At 40.1% G+C, this 17,082-nt stretch overlaps 1 protein-coding gene across 4 annotated transcripts in view; it reads right to left on the minus strand.

Annotated features, from left to right (window-relative positions):
* LMTK2 (lemur tyrosine kinase 2) overlaps positions 1-17,082 on the minus strand; it is an 86,309-nt gene that overhangs the window by 44,237 nt on the left and 24,990 nt on the right. For 2 of the 4 annotated variants that reach the window (XM_082359983.1, XM_082359982.1), the window contains exons 2-5: positions 14,717-14,841; positions 11,583-11,727; positions 7,713-7,786; positions 3,502-3,620 (exon numbers count right to left, since the gene is read on the minus strand). In XM_082359983.1, coding sequence (XP_082216109.1) covers positions 3,502-3,620; positions 7,713-7,786; positions 11,583-11,727; positions 14,717-14,841 — 463 coding nt within the window. Of the gene's footprint in view, positions 1-3,501; positions 3,621-7,712; positions 7,787-11,582; positions 11,728-12,844; positions 13,473-14,716; positions 14,842-17,082 lie in introns of those variants that run through there. The other 2 variants (XM_082359984.1, XM_082359985.1) reach the window with 2 other exon arrangements.

Raw genomic sequence — 17,082 nt, forward strand, 5'->3', positions numbered from 1 at the left:
CTATATAAGAGGTCTTGAAATTGGGTCAAATGATTCCTCCAATTTTTATTCTTATTTTTCATAATTTTTTTGGCTATTCTACTTTTGCCTTTATATATAATTTTAGAATAATCTTGTATATAGGTTTTTAAAATCTTGCTGGGATTTTGAAAGGAATTGCAGGAATCTGACTGGGAAGAATGGACATCTTCATGAATCTTCCAACCCATGAATATGGTATGTCTCTTCGTTTATTTAGACCTTGATTTCTTTCATCAGTTTCTATAGTTTTCAGCATGCAAGTCCTGTACATGTACTTAAGTATTTCTTTTTTGTTTTTGAGTGAATATAAAAGTTATTTTATTTAAAAGTTGGTTTCCACATGTTCATTGATAGTACACAGAAATAAAACTGACTTTTGTATGTTGATCATGCATCCTGCAACCTTGTTGAATTCTCTTACTAGTTCTAGGGGATTTTTTTTTTTTGGAGATTCCTTGGGATTTTCTGCATATAAACACAGACACTTATGTCCTTCTTTCTGATCTACAGGCTTCTGAATGTTTCCTTTTCTTGCCTTATTGAGCTAGTTAGAACTTCTGGCTCTTATTGAATAGCAGGGATGAGAGCGAACATCTACGTCTTTCTTGATCTTAGGGATAAAAGCATTCAGTCTTTCACCATTAAGTATGATGCTAGATGTAGATTTTTTGTAGATGTTCTTTAATAAGTGGAGGAGAGTCTCATCTAATTCTAGTTTTCAAAGAGTTTTTATGAAGAATTAGTGTGGAGTTTTGTCAAATGTTTTTCTCCACCAACTGACAGGATCATGTGATGTTTCTTCTTTACCCGGTAATTATGGTGGATTACACTGATTGATTTTCAAATACTGAATCAGACTAGCATTCCTGGAATAAATTCCAATTGGTCATGATATATAGCTTTTTATATATTTGCTAATATTTTGGTTAGAATTTCTGCATCAACATCGATGACAGATATTGGTCTATAGTTTTCCTTTTTGTGCTATCTTTGTCAGGTTTTGGTATTGGTGTAATACTGGCTTCATAAAATGAGTTAGGAAGTGTTCCCTCCTCTTCTATTTTCTAGAAAATATTGTGTAGAATTGGCATTAATTCATCTTTAGTCATTTTGTAGAATGCTCTGGTGAAACTGTCTAAGCCTGGGGATTCTTTTTCAGAGTTTTTAAGTTGCAAACTCCATTTCTTCGATGATTATAGGTCTATTCAAATAACCTATTTCATACTGGGTGAGTTGTAGTGGTTTGTGCTTTTTGAGTAATTGGTTCATTTCATCTAAGTTGTCAAATATATATATACGTAGAGCTGTTTGTCCCTTATTATCCTTTTGATGTCTGTAGGGTCTCTTTCATTCCTGATATTAGGAATCTGTGTCTTCTCTCTTTTATTCTCTGTCAGTCTTGTTAGAGGTTTGTCAATTTTATTATCTTTCCAAAGAGCCAGCTTTATGTTTCAATGATTTTTATCTACTGTTATTCTGTTTTCACTTTTATCGACCTCTGCTCTTAATATCTACTCCTTCTGTTTGCTTTGAGTTCAGCTTGCTCCTCTTTTTTTGGTCCTTTAAAGTATGAGCTTAGGTTATTGATTTGAGACTTCTCCTCTTTTCCAATGTAACCCCTCTACAGGTGAGGTGGTGTTTCTTTCTCCCTGCTTTTGAGATTTTTTTGTCTTTCGTTTTCAGAAGTTTGATTATGATGTGTGTTGGCATGAATTTCTTTGGGTTTATCCTGTTTGAGATTTGATCAATTTATGAATCTGTAAGTTTGTCTTTTCAAAATGTGGAACATTTTCCAGTTAATATTTCTTCAAATACTTTTTCTATCCACTTTCTATCTCCTTTCAATCTGGGATGTCTTGATCTTTTGTTCAAGTCCCCCAAGTCCCTGAGGCACTTTTCATTTTTTTAAACCTGTTTTCTTTTTGTTGTTTGAACTGGGCGATATTTATTATCTTCAACTTCACTGATTTTTTCCTCTGTCCTCTCCATTCTGCTGTTGAACTCATCCACTGAGTTTTTACTTTATTATATTTTTCAGTTCTAAAGTGTCCACTTTGGTCTTCTTTATGTGGTCTATGTCTTTGCTGAAACTTTGCTTTTTTCATTTGTTTCAAGGGTACTATAACTTTTTTAAAATATAAATTTATTTATTTTATTTTTGGCTATGTTAGGTCTTCATTGCTGCACACGGGCTTTCTCTAGTTGCGGCGAACGGGGGCTACTCTTTGTTGCCGTGCATGGGCTTCTCATTGCGGTGGCTTCTCTTGTTGCAGAGCAGGGGTTCTAGGCATGTGGGCTTCAGTAGTTGTGGCACATAGGCTTAGTTGCTCCACGGCATGTGGGATCTTCCCAGACCAGGGCTCAAACCCATGTCCCCTGCACTGGCAGGCGGATTCTTAACCACTATGCCACCAGGGAAGTCCCAGGGCACTATAATTTATTGCTCATTGAAGCATTTTTACAATAGCTGCTTTAAAATCCGTGTCAGATAATCCTAACACCTCTGTCATCTTGGTGTTGGTATCTGTTGTCTTTTCTATTTTTTGTGTGTGTTTATTTTATTGAAGTATAGTTGATTTACAATGTTGTGCTAATTTGTACTGTACAGCAAAGTGATTCAGTTGTAAATGTATATATATTCTTTTTCATATTCTTTTCCATTATGGTTTATCACAGGATATTGAATATAGTTCCCTGTGCTGTAACAGTAGGACCTTGTTGTTTATCCATTTTATATATAACAGTGTGCATCTGCTAATCCCAAACTCCCAGTCTATCCCTACCCTGGCCCCCCTCCCACTTGGTAACCACATGCCTATTCTCTATATCTGTGAGTCTGTTTCTGTTTTGTAAACAAGTTCATTTGTGTCATATTTTAGATTCCACATATAAGTGATATCATATGATATTTGTCTTTCTTTGTCTGACTTACTTCACTTAGTTTGATAATCTCTAGGTTCATCCATGTTGCTGCAAATGGCATTATTTCATTCTTTTTTATGGCTGAGTAGTATTCCATCGTATATAACGTACCACATCTTCTTTATCCATTCCTCTGTCGATGGACATTTAGGTTGTTTCTATGTCTTGGCTATTGTGAACAGTGCTGCTATGAACAGAGGGGTGCATGTATCTTTTTGAATTAGAGTTTTGTCTGGGTACCTGACCAGGAGTGGGATTGCTGGACCATTTGGCAACTCTACGTTTAGTTTTTTGAGGAATCTCCATACTGTTTTCCATAGTGACTGCATCAATTTACATTCCCACCATCTGTTGTCTTTTCTTACTTGAGTTGAGTTCTCTTGGTTCTTGGAAAGATGAGTGATTTCAGCTGAAACCTGGACATTTTGGGTCTTATGAGACTCTGGATCTTATTTAAATTTTGTATTTTACAAGCAGAAATCCCAAAGGCGTTTTAAACACCTGATTTTCAACAGACCACAAACCACGTTTACAAAACATTCGTTACAGTTTACTTACTAGTATGGTTCTCCATTTTTCAAAAAAGTATCGTGTTCCTTTGGGCTCGCGCTTGCTTTTAACTCCTTCACTATTACTCTCGCTACACTAGTGCCCGTGTAGATCTCTCCAAGGAGCACCTAAAACCAAAGAATAGTTTTTCACTTCACTTCCATCAACATGATAAAGAAGTATGTTACACTTACCAGGAAATGGAATACAGGAAAACAAATTAAGCAACAGTCAGATGGCTTTCTATTATTTTAAATACTACCTCACAAAAAGCTTGGAAAGCTAAAATATTTTCCTTAAATTTTAAAACAGTCATCAGACTTTTACAACATTCATATATTTATATGTACTTCTTTTCTATTTACTTAAAAATGTTTTATACTTTCACGGAAATTGCCAATGACATTACAGAAGAGTAATTTATTAGTTTGGTTCAAACATAACCCAAATATTTCTCAAAAACACTTCAACTGAGTTGTGTTATTTTGTTATGTCTACTTCACATAGGACAAAATAAACTGACAAACAGCCAGTGTACAAACTATCACTGCATTAAAAATCCACGGCATGCCAGTTATTCCAGGCCTTTATCTTGTACTAAAGCTTCAGTCAAAACACAGGGAAAAAACACTCCACTGAAGTTAACAGAACACAAAATGCGAATGAAAATAAGAACAAGCTACAAGTGATATATTAAGTATTAATATAGGACAATACAAAGGCACTCCAAAATACAATATTTAAGATGAAAATGATGATGAAGTAAAGATTTTTATCTAATTTGAGAATGGTCAAAACTAAAAGGCTTCCTTTTAAAATAGGTTTTTTATATTTTTATAAAATAGATTAATTTTAATGCCCTGAAAATAGAGAATAAGAACCTAAACAGAATTTAATGTTATATTAGGAATATAAGGGCAGAAAAATGCATAGAACAGGAAACTCTGATAATTAACTAAGCCATATTGTCTGTTTCAAATAACCAGTTTGCACAGATGTAACAAGCCTAACACGTCCATGGTGTCGATTTGCAAACAGGGGAGAATAACTAGAGGACCAGTGCAATGATCTGGCTCACTGTCTCCCTCTCTGTCGCCAGCACTGTTGTCATCCTTGGAGGGCAATGTCTGCAGGGACTATTCACTCAACACCGGGACCTCTCAGTTCTCTGACCTCAATCCTGCTCATCTTTCCTACGACCCCATCTCAGCAAACACTCCCAGGGGTCTAGACCTAGCTAGTAATTATGTTATGTCCAAAACCTTGAATTTTAACTTCTTCTCTACCCGTCCTTCGATTTCCAGCTCACTTACTTCAACAGTCTAATCCAACAAGTGCACAACTTGCCCCCCAACCCACTAATGATCCCGCTTTTCCACCCTCCTGTCCTGACTGCAGGCCCCGCTACCCTCCCTGACAGCTTAGAGCCCACGACCCTTCACTCCCATCACCCCCGCGCCCTCTCACTGAGGTCTATTAGCTCAGCCAAGCCTCACTGCTGCTTAAATCCATCTACTTGCCTACAATAAAAAGCATCAAAAGTAGACAAAAGCCATGATAAGTGGTCTCATTTTAAATCTGGGAGGGTCCTCAGCACTGCTCACCACCCCTCCCATTTCCCCAGTTGATATACCTTCCCACCTTCTCCTCCTGTTCAAACTTCATGTACATCTTTTCACTCCTGCATTTCAAACGGGCCTTCTATTTACTGAATAAAATGATCAGAAGTGAACCTGCTCATTTTAACACCAAATCCACCTGCACCTGTGTACACATCCTGTTTCTGCTCCCATTTCAGGAGAGAAACTGTCTCTGTGCCTAAGACCAAGTCCTACAAAAATGCTATGGATCCCTTCTACGCTTACACCCCCTCCCACAGTATCAGTCCCCCCTCCCATATAAACATGCTAAAATAGCAGCATATACTATAAAAAAAAACAATCAAAAAACCTTCCTGGGGGCTTCCCTGGTGGCGCAGTGGTTGAGAGTCTGCCTGCCAATGCAGGGGACACGGGTTCGAGCCCTGGTCCGGGAAGATCCCACATGCCGCGGAGCGAATGGGCCCGTGAGCCACAATTACTGAGCCTGCGCGTCTGGAGCCTGTGCTCTGCAGCAAGGGGGGTTGCGATGGTGAGAGACCCGCGTGCCGTGATGAGGGGTGGCCCCCGCTTGCCGCAACTGGAGAAGGCCCTCGCACGGAAACGAAGATCCAACACAGCCATAAATAAATAAATAAATAAATAAATAAATAAATAAATAAATAAATAAATAAATAAATAAATAAATAAAATTAAAAAAACAAAAAAAACAAAAAAAAAAAACAACCTTCCCTTGACCCTTGGATGGGCCCAAACAGCTCATAATTTCTCTGTTCCCTTTTAGATTAAAACTCCTTAACAGAGTTGTCTAAATGTGCTATCTCCAGTTTCTCCCTGGAACCCACCCCACGTGAGGATGTGACATGGCCCTTTTGAGGTCACAAGGACTGAATCTTTTGAGGATACCATGCACTGCATGCTGCTGGGTCCTAATTCTCCCAGCCTTCATCTTGCTCAGTGTGTCCGAGCATCTACTGCAATTCATCTTCTGGAGCTCCTCCTCAGACCTTCAGAATAATGCTCCTCTCTCCTGTGCCCTCTCCTACTCACTGGCTGACTCTTCTGTCTCCCTCACAGGGTCTCCCTGACTGTGCTGATCTCTCCACTGCAGGGCCTCAGGGCTCGGTCCTTGCGCCTCCCCCTCTCCTCTGTGTTAGCATTCTTGGTGATTTCATCTAGCCTCAAGTACCACCTCTATACTGAATCCTCCCAAGTTTATATCTCTGTCTTGAACTCTCAATTTGCATTTCCAACTGCCTACATGGTATCTCCATTTGCACATCTGAGAGCCATCTCACCCCTGATGTATCCAAAAGTGAACCCATCTTCCTCCTCCACGTCTGCTTCTCCCTAATCTTTTCCATCTCAGTTCACAGCAACTCCATGCTTCTTGCCAATCGGGCCATAAAGCCGTCATCCTTAACTTCTTTCCCTCTCCAGACTCCGTATCTGCTCCATCCCAAGTCCTGTGTGCTCCTGTTAGAACCTCGACCTCTCCATGCTATCATCCAGGTCCAAGCCTGCCTGCAACTCTCCCTAGACAATTGCGGCAGCCTTCTTACCAATTTCCCTGCTTCCCCGTGGCCCTCTACAACATGGCGATCCTCTCAACCTGTAAGCCACGTGATATCACTCATCCCCAGATCCTGGAGTACCTTCCTAGCCCCCTCTGAGGAAAAGTCAAAGTCTCTAAATGCAGGAAATACCTCACGTCCCCTGGCTCCCCTACCCCTCTCTGAGCCTGTCTCCTACCACTGACTGTTTACTGTCTGATCACCCCCCAGCCCCAACTAGAAATTTCAGCTTTGACAGGGCAAGGGTTCCATCTCGTTTGCTGCTACATTCCCAGGACTCCACAGGCCAGGACTTTACCATCTTCCTCCACATCGTACTCCCAGCACCAAGAACAACGTCTGATACGTAATAGGTTTTGCTAAATGGCTTAGAAGATCTGGTAACTAATAAAGTTTGGATGACATGAAAGATACAGGACAAACAACTCTTATCGGAAAGACAAGAAGCATGAGATGGTTGACTACAGAGCAAATACATCTTCTGGTCGTGACCGCCCTGCTTATGATGCAATGATCACTCAGTTACACCCTTTTACAAAGAATGATTGCTCCATCATAGAAATAGTTGTTATAAAAAGATTATTCCTTCTGTGGTAAAAAGATCGACAAAGCACCTTATTATAGGTCACTTGACAGGCTACGAGAAACACAAGAGTTCTTCACAATGGTTTTCATTATAACCATACTATCCGTCTATTATAAAGTGGTTTAAGTGTCATAAGGGAAGGGGGAGAAGAAAGAAGAAACAAATAATTTGAGGAGGACAAAAAGCTTCTAAAATTCCCATCTCTTTTCCCTTCTTACCGTTGTCTGCCAACAACTAGAAAAGTCTCTGATATAGAAATAAAAGACCTTCTTGGAAAAACTCACACACCCAGGAATGCTGACACTCACACTTCCACATGGTTTCAGGGGCCAATGGAGAAATTCAATAGGTACCATAGTGTGTAGACAGTATGTGGACTGTCACGTAACACAAGTCTTAATTAGCTTTAAATTCTAAACAGTATAAGTAGGAGGGGAAAAAATGAAAGTGAACAAACTTTACCTTTCCAAACCAGCCATTTCCAATTTCCTGTATATAGTTTAGACTGTGGCGGGCAACTTGAGACTTCAAACCTTCTGTAGGAAAAAGAACATTGAAAACTAAAGATAAGTATTTAACTGAAATAAATATTAAATATATAACCTATAAAGTACAAACACCAACATAAATTTAATGTTTGTGATAATAAAGGTAGAAATAAATACATAAAACATCTCTCTCAAACTAATAATGCCAAAACGGTCTCAAATTTTAAAACTGACAGTATTTGTGAATGAGTATCCTGCCCTGACTTTAAGCTCCTGCACTGAATCCTCTGACCAACTACCCTACTATAACCACCAGTCACCACCACCTCACTGGCCTTTACTCAGTCCTTACTCTTATGGCAGAGTAGGGACCTCCAGGGTTGTCCCTCCCTAGAAACACTGAAAATCTTGTCAAAAAACTGTCAGCATCAACCTTATCAGAACTCTGGAGGGTGGTAAAGGTTCATAGCAACCAAAGAGAACCAGGAGGAAGGCCACTGAAACAGGGAGACTTGCTTTGTGGCCTTTAATTTACCCATGTCCTACCTCCCTTGCAGCACATCTTAAAGATGACCCATGTGCCAGAGTGGGTGCTGGTTCCAGAGGGAGCACAGTGACCTTCTTCCCCAGGAACTGTGCTTCTTTTTGACCTGACTGGGGTTTCCTGGAAGGCCTGTTGCAGTGGTGCCCCTTGTTCCACCTAACTTGGGCTCTATCAGGATGGAGAGGCTTCACGTGCCTCAAAAACAACGAAAGCCAAGTGGACAAGGTGCTGCTGCCTGGGGCAAAAAAAAAACCAAACAACCGAGGCAATAATAGACAGGCTGGAGCTTTAGCAGAAAAGCCCAGTGAAATTTGGGGGGTTTGGGGGGATATGGGCTTTTTTTAAAAAAAGCTATTATTACACAAACAGGGGAACTCAGAGAGCCACGTGCATGCCCAGGGAAGCACACACACTCAGAAGAGACCCGAGAAGAACAGAGGCTTCACCTCTGGCTAGTCTCATGCTCAGCAAAGCAGGAAGTGAAGGCTAAGGCAGAGCTGTCAGCGGCCAGGCTGAGGACTTGCCCCAACACAGAGCCAGTCTGCCAGGACCTAGACAGCATCTGTCGTTTGTTTCCTTTCTATTTTCTTCTTTTTTTGCATATTATTCAAAATGTCCAGTTTTCAACAAAAAATTACAAACCAAATAAAAAACAACAAAGAATGCTACATGCACTGGTACAAAAGATATTTAAAAGGAAGTGTCCCTGAGAAAACAGACATTGGCCTTACTGGACAAGACCTTAAATCAACTGTCTTAAAAACGCTGAAAAGGCTAGAGGAAACCACAGACAAAGAACCAAAGGAAACTGAGAGAATGATATCCCAATAAATAGAGAAGACCAATAAAGTGATAGAAATTATTAAAAGAAGCCAAATAGAATTTTGGAGCTGAAAGTGCAATAACCAAAAAAAAAAAAAAAAAAAAAAAAAATCACAAGAGGGTTTCAACAACATATTTGAGCAGACAGAATAATCAGTAAACCTGAAGGGAGGTCAAATGAAATTATCCAATCTGAGGAGCAGGAAAAAAAAAGAATGAAAACATTAATGAATGAAGTCTAAGGGACTTGTGGGATACCATCAAGTGGACCAACATAAATATAATGACAGCCCCAGAGGATGAGGGAGAAAACGAAGCAGAAAGAATACTTGAAGATATAATGGTAAAAAATGTCTCAAATCTATGAGAAACATGAATCTATACATCTAAGAAGTTCAACAAAGTCCAAGTAAGATAAACTCAGAGATCCACACCAAGACACATTATAATCGAACTATCAAAAACCAAAGATAGAGAATTTTGAAAGCAGCAAGAGAGAACAAGTCATCACGTTCAAGGGATCTTCAATAAGATCTTCAATAACAATTCCATGTCTCATCAGAAACCATGGAGGCCAGAAGGCAGTGGGATGGCACATATAAAGTACTAAAGAACAGTACCATCAACCAAGAATTCTATACCTAGCAAAACCGTCCTCCAAAAATGAAGGAGAAATTAAGACATTCCCAGATAAACAAGTTTAAGAAGTTTGCTGCCAGTACACCTGCCCTATAAGAAATGCTAAAGGGAGTCCTTCAGGCTAAAATAAAAGGACACTAAAGAGTAACTAGAAGTCATATGAGGAAATAAAGATTTCTGGTAACTACATAGGTAAAATAAAAGCCAGTATTATTGTATTTTTGTGTGTAGCTCCTCTTTTTACTTCTTATATGACTTAAAAGACAAACGCATTAAAAAATTATATAGTTGATCCTTGAACAACACAGGTTTGAATCGCATGGGTCCACTTAAATGTAGATTTTTTTCAATAAATACTATAGTACTACACAATCCACAGTTGGATGCAGAACCATGGATACAGAAGGCCGACTATAAAGTTATACACAGATTTTCAACTGTGTGCAGGGCTGGGGGGGGTGGTTGTGTGGGGTGTGGGTCAGAACTCTTAACCCCCTCATTGTTCAAGAGTCAACAATAAATCTATGTTAATGGGCACACAATGTATAAAGCTGTAATGTGTGGCAACATAAAGGGAAGGAACAGGTTTTATATGCTGGTGAATATAAATTCAGTTGTTATAAATTCAAATTCAGTTGTTATAAATTTAAGGTAATTGTAATTCCATTATAATCACTTTTTAAAAATATAAAAAATATACACAAAAGGGAATGAGACGGGAATCAAATGATAGGCATGCATGGGCACACACGCGCCCATACACACACACACACACACACACACACACAAATTCCAGTGGCCTGTCTTGCAGAAATGGAAAAACTGATCCTAAAATCCATATAGAATTGCAAGGGACTCAGAATAGCCAAAACAATCTAGAAAAAAAAAAAAGTTGGAAGACACATACTTCCCAATTTCAAATCTTACTACAATGCTACAATAATCAAAACAGTGTGGTACTGACATAAGGATAGACATATAGATCAATGGAATACAACTAAAAGTCCAGAAATTAACCTAAACGAATATGGTCAACTGATTTTCAACAAGGGTGCCAAGACAATTCAAGGGGGGAAGAACCGTCTCCTCAAAACTTGTTGCTGGGACAACTAGCTATCCACTTGTAGAATTAACCTGGATCATTACCTCACACCATATACAAATATTTTGTATGAAACACACCAGCTGTGTCATGTTTTAGCTAGCTTTTTTTTTAATATAGCCTACAGCAATATTAATCAACTGTTCAGTTTATACTGCCCTAACCATACACCGCTGTGTGTGCAGTACCAAGGCAGGCTTGGTACCTACAAAGACTTAAAGAACCTTCTCAGCAGTATTAGAAATCCCTAATTATTGAACCACTAGTGATATTCTATTTTATAATAAGAAATTAATTAACAACTAATGAAACCTCTATCCTCTATCTTAGCATGGAAAGTAATATCCAAATATACCTCTCCTCCGCAAACGCAGGACATCCCAGTAGAAAACAGCAGTGTCCTACTCAGCCAGACAGGCAGTGTTGAGAACTGGCAGAGAAGCCTGTCTACCAACACAGAGGCCAGGAGCCTCTGTCAGAGTATTCCATTTTGAAGAATCGAGGAGACCAATTTACTCTTATGCCAGAGTCAAGGTCCAAAAGGAAAGGACTCAGCTTTTGCGGGAATGCAATGGGCCTGACCACTAGAATTCAGCTTCACCAGACAGCAGAAGGAAGAAAGATTAGCAAGCAGATGAGACAGGCAGTCCAATTTTTTTATGATTAGTAGCAAGGCTCCCTTTCTCACTTCTCAGAAATTATTCATGGAAACATGACATCAGGATGGAAGGTCTTACCTATAGAAGGCTGGAATTGTGATGGAGCTGGTAGTGAAATATTTGGTACTGAAAGTGTGAAAACTTCTGCTGGGGATTGAACAGAGGGAGTATCTTCTGCTGGTGGTGTGAAATCGATCTCATCATCAAAATTATCTTCAAATTCCTAAAATAAAGGATGAGCAATGTTATATCTAATATAAATCAGCTTGAGAGTAAATACCAAAAACATCTGCTAACATTTAAGATATGAACATTTATTCACTCATTTGGAACACACTGCCATAATTTTTTTTTCCAATTTGTACTGACTTCAAGTAAAAAGCATATGTAATTGTGTTCTCCAACTCAAAATAGCAGAATAAATAAGATCTGAAAATAAATTATACATATTTTATGTAATTTTTTAAACTGATAACTTGGAAGTTAAATGCAAAGTTTTCTAAAATGACCCTGGAACTTAAAATGGAAATACTCTTCCAGTTTCAACATTTTATTTTTAAGTTACTATAGTTTAAGGTATTCTTTTTATTACTATTATTCACTTTCACAAATCTGTCTGCATATTGAATCAAAACATTTATTTTTCAATCGTATATGTACTTCTAGTTGCTGTGTGATTTCAGTCAAAATAAAGATAGTTAAAAGACTCAGAAAAGATATTTTTAAGCGAGTCCTATTTCTCTGGAAAGAGTAATAATGGATAAATTATTAAACTGGGTAAAAAAATCATCAGGATCTGAACCAGGAAGGTCAGTATTAAACTCTGTATCACATAAGTGCAATGAACATTCTAAGAACATCCAGCTTTCTAAAGATGGCAACTTTAATATTGAGGCTGCACCAATAAAGCTGTGGAAACCTTTTAAGTGACTGTCCAGCAGAAAGCTATCCTGACTCTTCCTATCATCATTCCAGTGAGCTGGGCCTACCGTGGTGTCCATGTTAATTTAACATAGATACAGATGATTATCAAGGTCTTTCATTCAGATAATTAATGAGCATTACCCCACCAGGCGCCATGACAGAAGCTGAAAGAGACTGTTTTCCACTCGTCTACACAGCTCCCTTTTCTACGACCTCCCTCTACCCGACCCGCCCCCATGCAAGGGAGAAGCTGAAAGTTGCAAGGGTGGATTTCTCTGATATAACATTTATGCTCTCACATGCATGTGAGAGGGCATATTCTTATATATGTCATACACGTTGTCAAATGCATTAGGACACTATCACTATTTGTATCGGGGGAGGGGAGAGCAGGACACTTCAATCTGTGAGGTCACCTCTATACAGAACAGCTTTGTCCAATTTCCCCTTCGGACATTCCTAAAAAAAGACTTCATCCATCACTCCTAACCTTGGCAGCGGCAGGATATACCATTAGGCAGCAGATGATTCTAAAGATTCACAGAAGTAATACAGTATAACAACAATAAAAACAACAACAACAACAGTATAACAACAATAATAACAACAATGGGGTCGTGAGAGAAGACCGGGTCACTTGTAAAAGACTGCAGCTTCTTGGCCTGTAAATGACTTCCCAGGGACCATTCAGTTCTGAAACGCCACACTTCTAAGTCTAAAGGAAACCCACGAATGATAGATGGTGACACTCTTCTTCGGTTACAGTCTGGAAGCTGGAGAGGATCCTCTGTACGGTGTGGTCCCTGAGCCGCCTGCATCAGAATCACCTGGGGAAGCCCAATAAAAACACACCCTCCCTGAATCTGTGTCGTCATAAATGCCCTGGGTCCACACTAAGCATCGGGGGGGTTAGAACAATTCAAGGCAAGAATGAGGTACCGTGATGTGAGAGAGAAACTGGCTTTCATTTTCAGAAACACTGATCAGGCTTTATCTTTGTCCCCAAAGGGCCAGGTGTCTGTGCAAAGTCCCTTAGCAAGACTGACAGTCAAGGGACACGGATTCTCTGCCCACCTTTGTGCCCCCGTGCGGCGCAGTCGCTGGGTTCCCACAGAAGTGTCTGCACTGATCCGAGGGCCTAGGCGCTCATGTCCTCCATGTCTGGGGCGAAATCTTCTAAAGAAAATGATCTGTGCTCATGAGCCTTTTCCCCCAGATCCCCACCCCAGTCCTCCACCCTCCATCCTCTGTGTGTATAACACTGGCGCCCAGCCAAAGGGACAGCACATCTTCTCTCCTCAGAGCTGCCACCAGACCCAAGGTAAAGGGAACACACGACAGAAACAGGTGTGAGGCTCGAGAAATAAGGTCCACACGTCCACGAAAAAGGTTTTCCCCTGATCTGAACCATGGTCCTCAGGACTCCTGGGACAGCCCTAGTCCAGTTGGTAAAGCTCTATATTAAAGACCATTTCCTCTGCATGTGCACATTCCTTTTTTTTCCTTCTTTTATGTACTCCTTTTTAATAAGTCTTCACTGAGCCCTAACACATGCCAGCACTAAGTTCTAGAGGGGATATCCCAGCTGGTTTCTGGCAGACTCCACCCATCCTCAGCAGCTACGACAACAGTCCTTCTATATTATCACCTCCCCCACCTCCACCCCCGACCCTGGGCAAGCTTTACAACTGGCACCCTTCTTTTCTCCTCCTTAGGGAACTCAGGGCTCAAGGTAAACTGAAAGATGCTCTTCCTCACACACAAAACACACTGGCCTCAATGATCTCAACAACCACAAATTCACCAGCACATAGTTTGGAAAAAAATCAAAACCAGCCTGCTTCTCCTTATAGGCCTTATAGCAAGTGAATTCAATCCTCATTCCTTATTCCTCACTTGACAAAACTTAAATTAAAACAGGCAAGTGGCTACTGTCAATGATGCTCTGAGGCGGGGCCAGCACCTGCAGCCAGTGAGCGAAATCCAGACCTACTTTATTCTGTACACGAGATTTCACTGGCACACAGCGGTGACCACCTGTTCCCATGCTGTCTGTGGCTCGTGTGGCCACAATGGCCGAGTTGAGAGTTGAGTAGCCATGACAGAGACTGTATGGCCCACAGTATTTACTATTTACAATAGCTCTTTATTTAACTTTAATATTTACTATCTGGCCCCTACAGAAAAAAGTCTGCCAACCCCTGCACCCAAGGAACAGTGATATACAGCCGTTCTACTGGTAAATGTATCAGAGGATGACTTTAAATTTTCCTACCATCTGTGCTCACCTTAAAGTCTATTTCTGGGTCCTTACAGCAGGATACACAGTTTGCAATTAACACTATTAATATCATTAAACTGCACACAGACAGGATCACAAAATATGAGGAAATTTCTGCAGCAGTTGCCTCCCCTGGAAAGAGAAATAAACAATATTAACATGCGCATTCCAAAATCAACTTTAATAAGTGAATCAATATATTTTCTGCCAGATACAAATGGGACCAAGAGTTAATAAAATAATGCTCAAATGCTCAAGATAAAGCTGATGACCAACCCAGGATAAGAAGTTAGAGGTTTTTTTTTTAAAAAACTTCTGATTTGGGGACTTCCCTGGCGGTCCAGTGGTTAAGACTTCACCTTCCAATGCAGGGGGTGTGGGTTCAATCCCTAGTCAGGGAGCTAAGATCCCGCATGCCTCGAGACCAGAAGCAATATTGTAACAAATTCAATAAAGACTTTAAAATTGGTACAAATCAAAAAAAAAATCTTAAAAACTTCTGATTTTGAAATAATTTCAGATTTACAGAAGAGTTGCAGAGACAATGCAGACAGTCCTCATATACCCTTCACCTCGCTTCCACTAACATTAGCATCTTACATAGTGTATTTATCAAAGCTAAAACAGTAACACTGGTACAATACTATCAACACTAATTGAACTTCTGACTTTATTTGGATTTTACCAGTTTTTCCATCAACACCCTTTTTCCTTTCCAGGATTCAATCCAGGCCACCAATGTTGCATTTACTCATCATGTCCCCTTAGTCTCCTCTGATCTCTGATGTCTCTCTGTCCGTGTTTCGTAACTCCAACACTCTTGAAGAGTACTGGTCAGTTATTTTGTAGAATGTCCCTCAAATGGGGTTGCCTGATGTTTTCTCATGACTGGACTGAGGTTACAGATATCTGGGAAGAATCTAGAACACCACATGGTGAAAGGTCCTTCTCATGACATCGTATCTGGGGCATGTGATGTTGGCACAATCATTACCAGTGACGTGAAACTGGATCCCTTGGCCCAGAGGGTTTCTGCCAGGTTTGACCACAGTGAAGTTACCCTTTTCCCTTCGCATACGCCTCTCTTCAGAAGCGGGTCACAAAGTCCAGGGAACACGCACGGGTAAGGGAATTAAGCTGTACTTCCCGGAGGGAGGAGTGTCCCAGGATGTGTAGACACAGGTCAAAAGGACTACAGTAACTGATACCCGGGGGTACACTCTGAGGCTCTTCACACACCCCAGGTCTCCGGGAAGCTTTACACCATAGTTTTCACCGGAGTTGTGCGTCTTCCCTGCAGCAATGAACACTGTGATGTTTTAGTGGTGATTTTTCTATTTCCCTTATTCCTTCCACATTTATTACTTGGTACTCTTCTGTAAGGAGGATTTGTCCCTCCTCCACACTTATTCAGTCATTTACAAAGTTATGAACTCATAAGATATTTATTTTATTCTTTGGGTTATAATCCATTATTCTCATTTCTTTGTGGCTCAAATTGTTCCAGCTTTGGCCCCTGGGAGCTGTTTCAAGTTGACTCCTGGGTCCTTCAGACATGCCCCATCCTTTACTTTTTTCCTCCTATACTTCGTCACTCTCTGATGCTATACGATAAGCTCCAGGCTCCTCTTATATTTTCCCTCCTCCGGCTTTAGAATCAGCCACTTCTCCAAGGAGCTCCTGTCACAATAAAGAAACTGAAAACTACAGCCTGTGACCAGTTTTTGCTCGCGGGGGCGGGGGCAGCTAAGGATGATTTTTACATCTTTAAAGGGCTGTTTCGGGGAAAAAAAAAAAAAAAGAATTTGTAATAGATACTGCATGTGAGCCATTGACAGAAAAAGTCTGCAACCCCTGTCTAGAGCAGAAAGATTCTCTCCGCTTACTTTCAGCAAAGACTTAGTTATCTGGAAAGCATCTTACTCAACTAGGGCTAGTTTGAACCCTTTTTTGTTAGAGCAAATTGTTAAGTCTTACCTACCAGTGTTTTACTAAGAAATACACTTTTCTTTTTTTCTCTCCTGCTTTGAGATATAACTAACACATAACACGGTGTAAGTTTAAGGTGTACGACATGATAATTTCATATACATATATATTGTGAAATGATTATCACAGGCAAGTCAGAAATAAACTTTTCCTTAAAATCCCCACCAACGGCTAATTATGTGTTCAGAGGCACAAAGCAGGAGGCCTGGAGACAAGTTAAGGAACGATGCCACCATTTTTCTTAAATGAGATCACAGTACCTGAAGAAAGCGAAAACTAACCAAACTCTTACGTGAGTAAAACACATTCCTGAACAAAAAAGGCTCTTCTCTAGTGAAGAGCAGAGAAGCCTAAAGGAGTCGGCACATCAGGTGCGAAGCAGGA

This window comes from Balaenoptera borealis (assembly GCF_965194805.1).
Source record: "Balaenoptera borealis genome assembly, chromosome: 16".
Taxonomy (NCBI): Eukaryota; Metazoa; Chordata; class Mammalia; order Artiodactyla; family Balaenopteridae; genus Balaenoptera; species Balaenoptera borealis.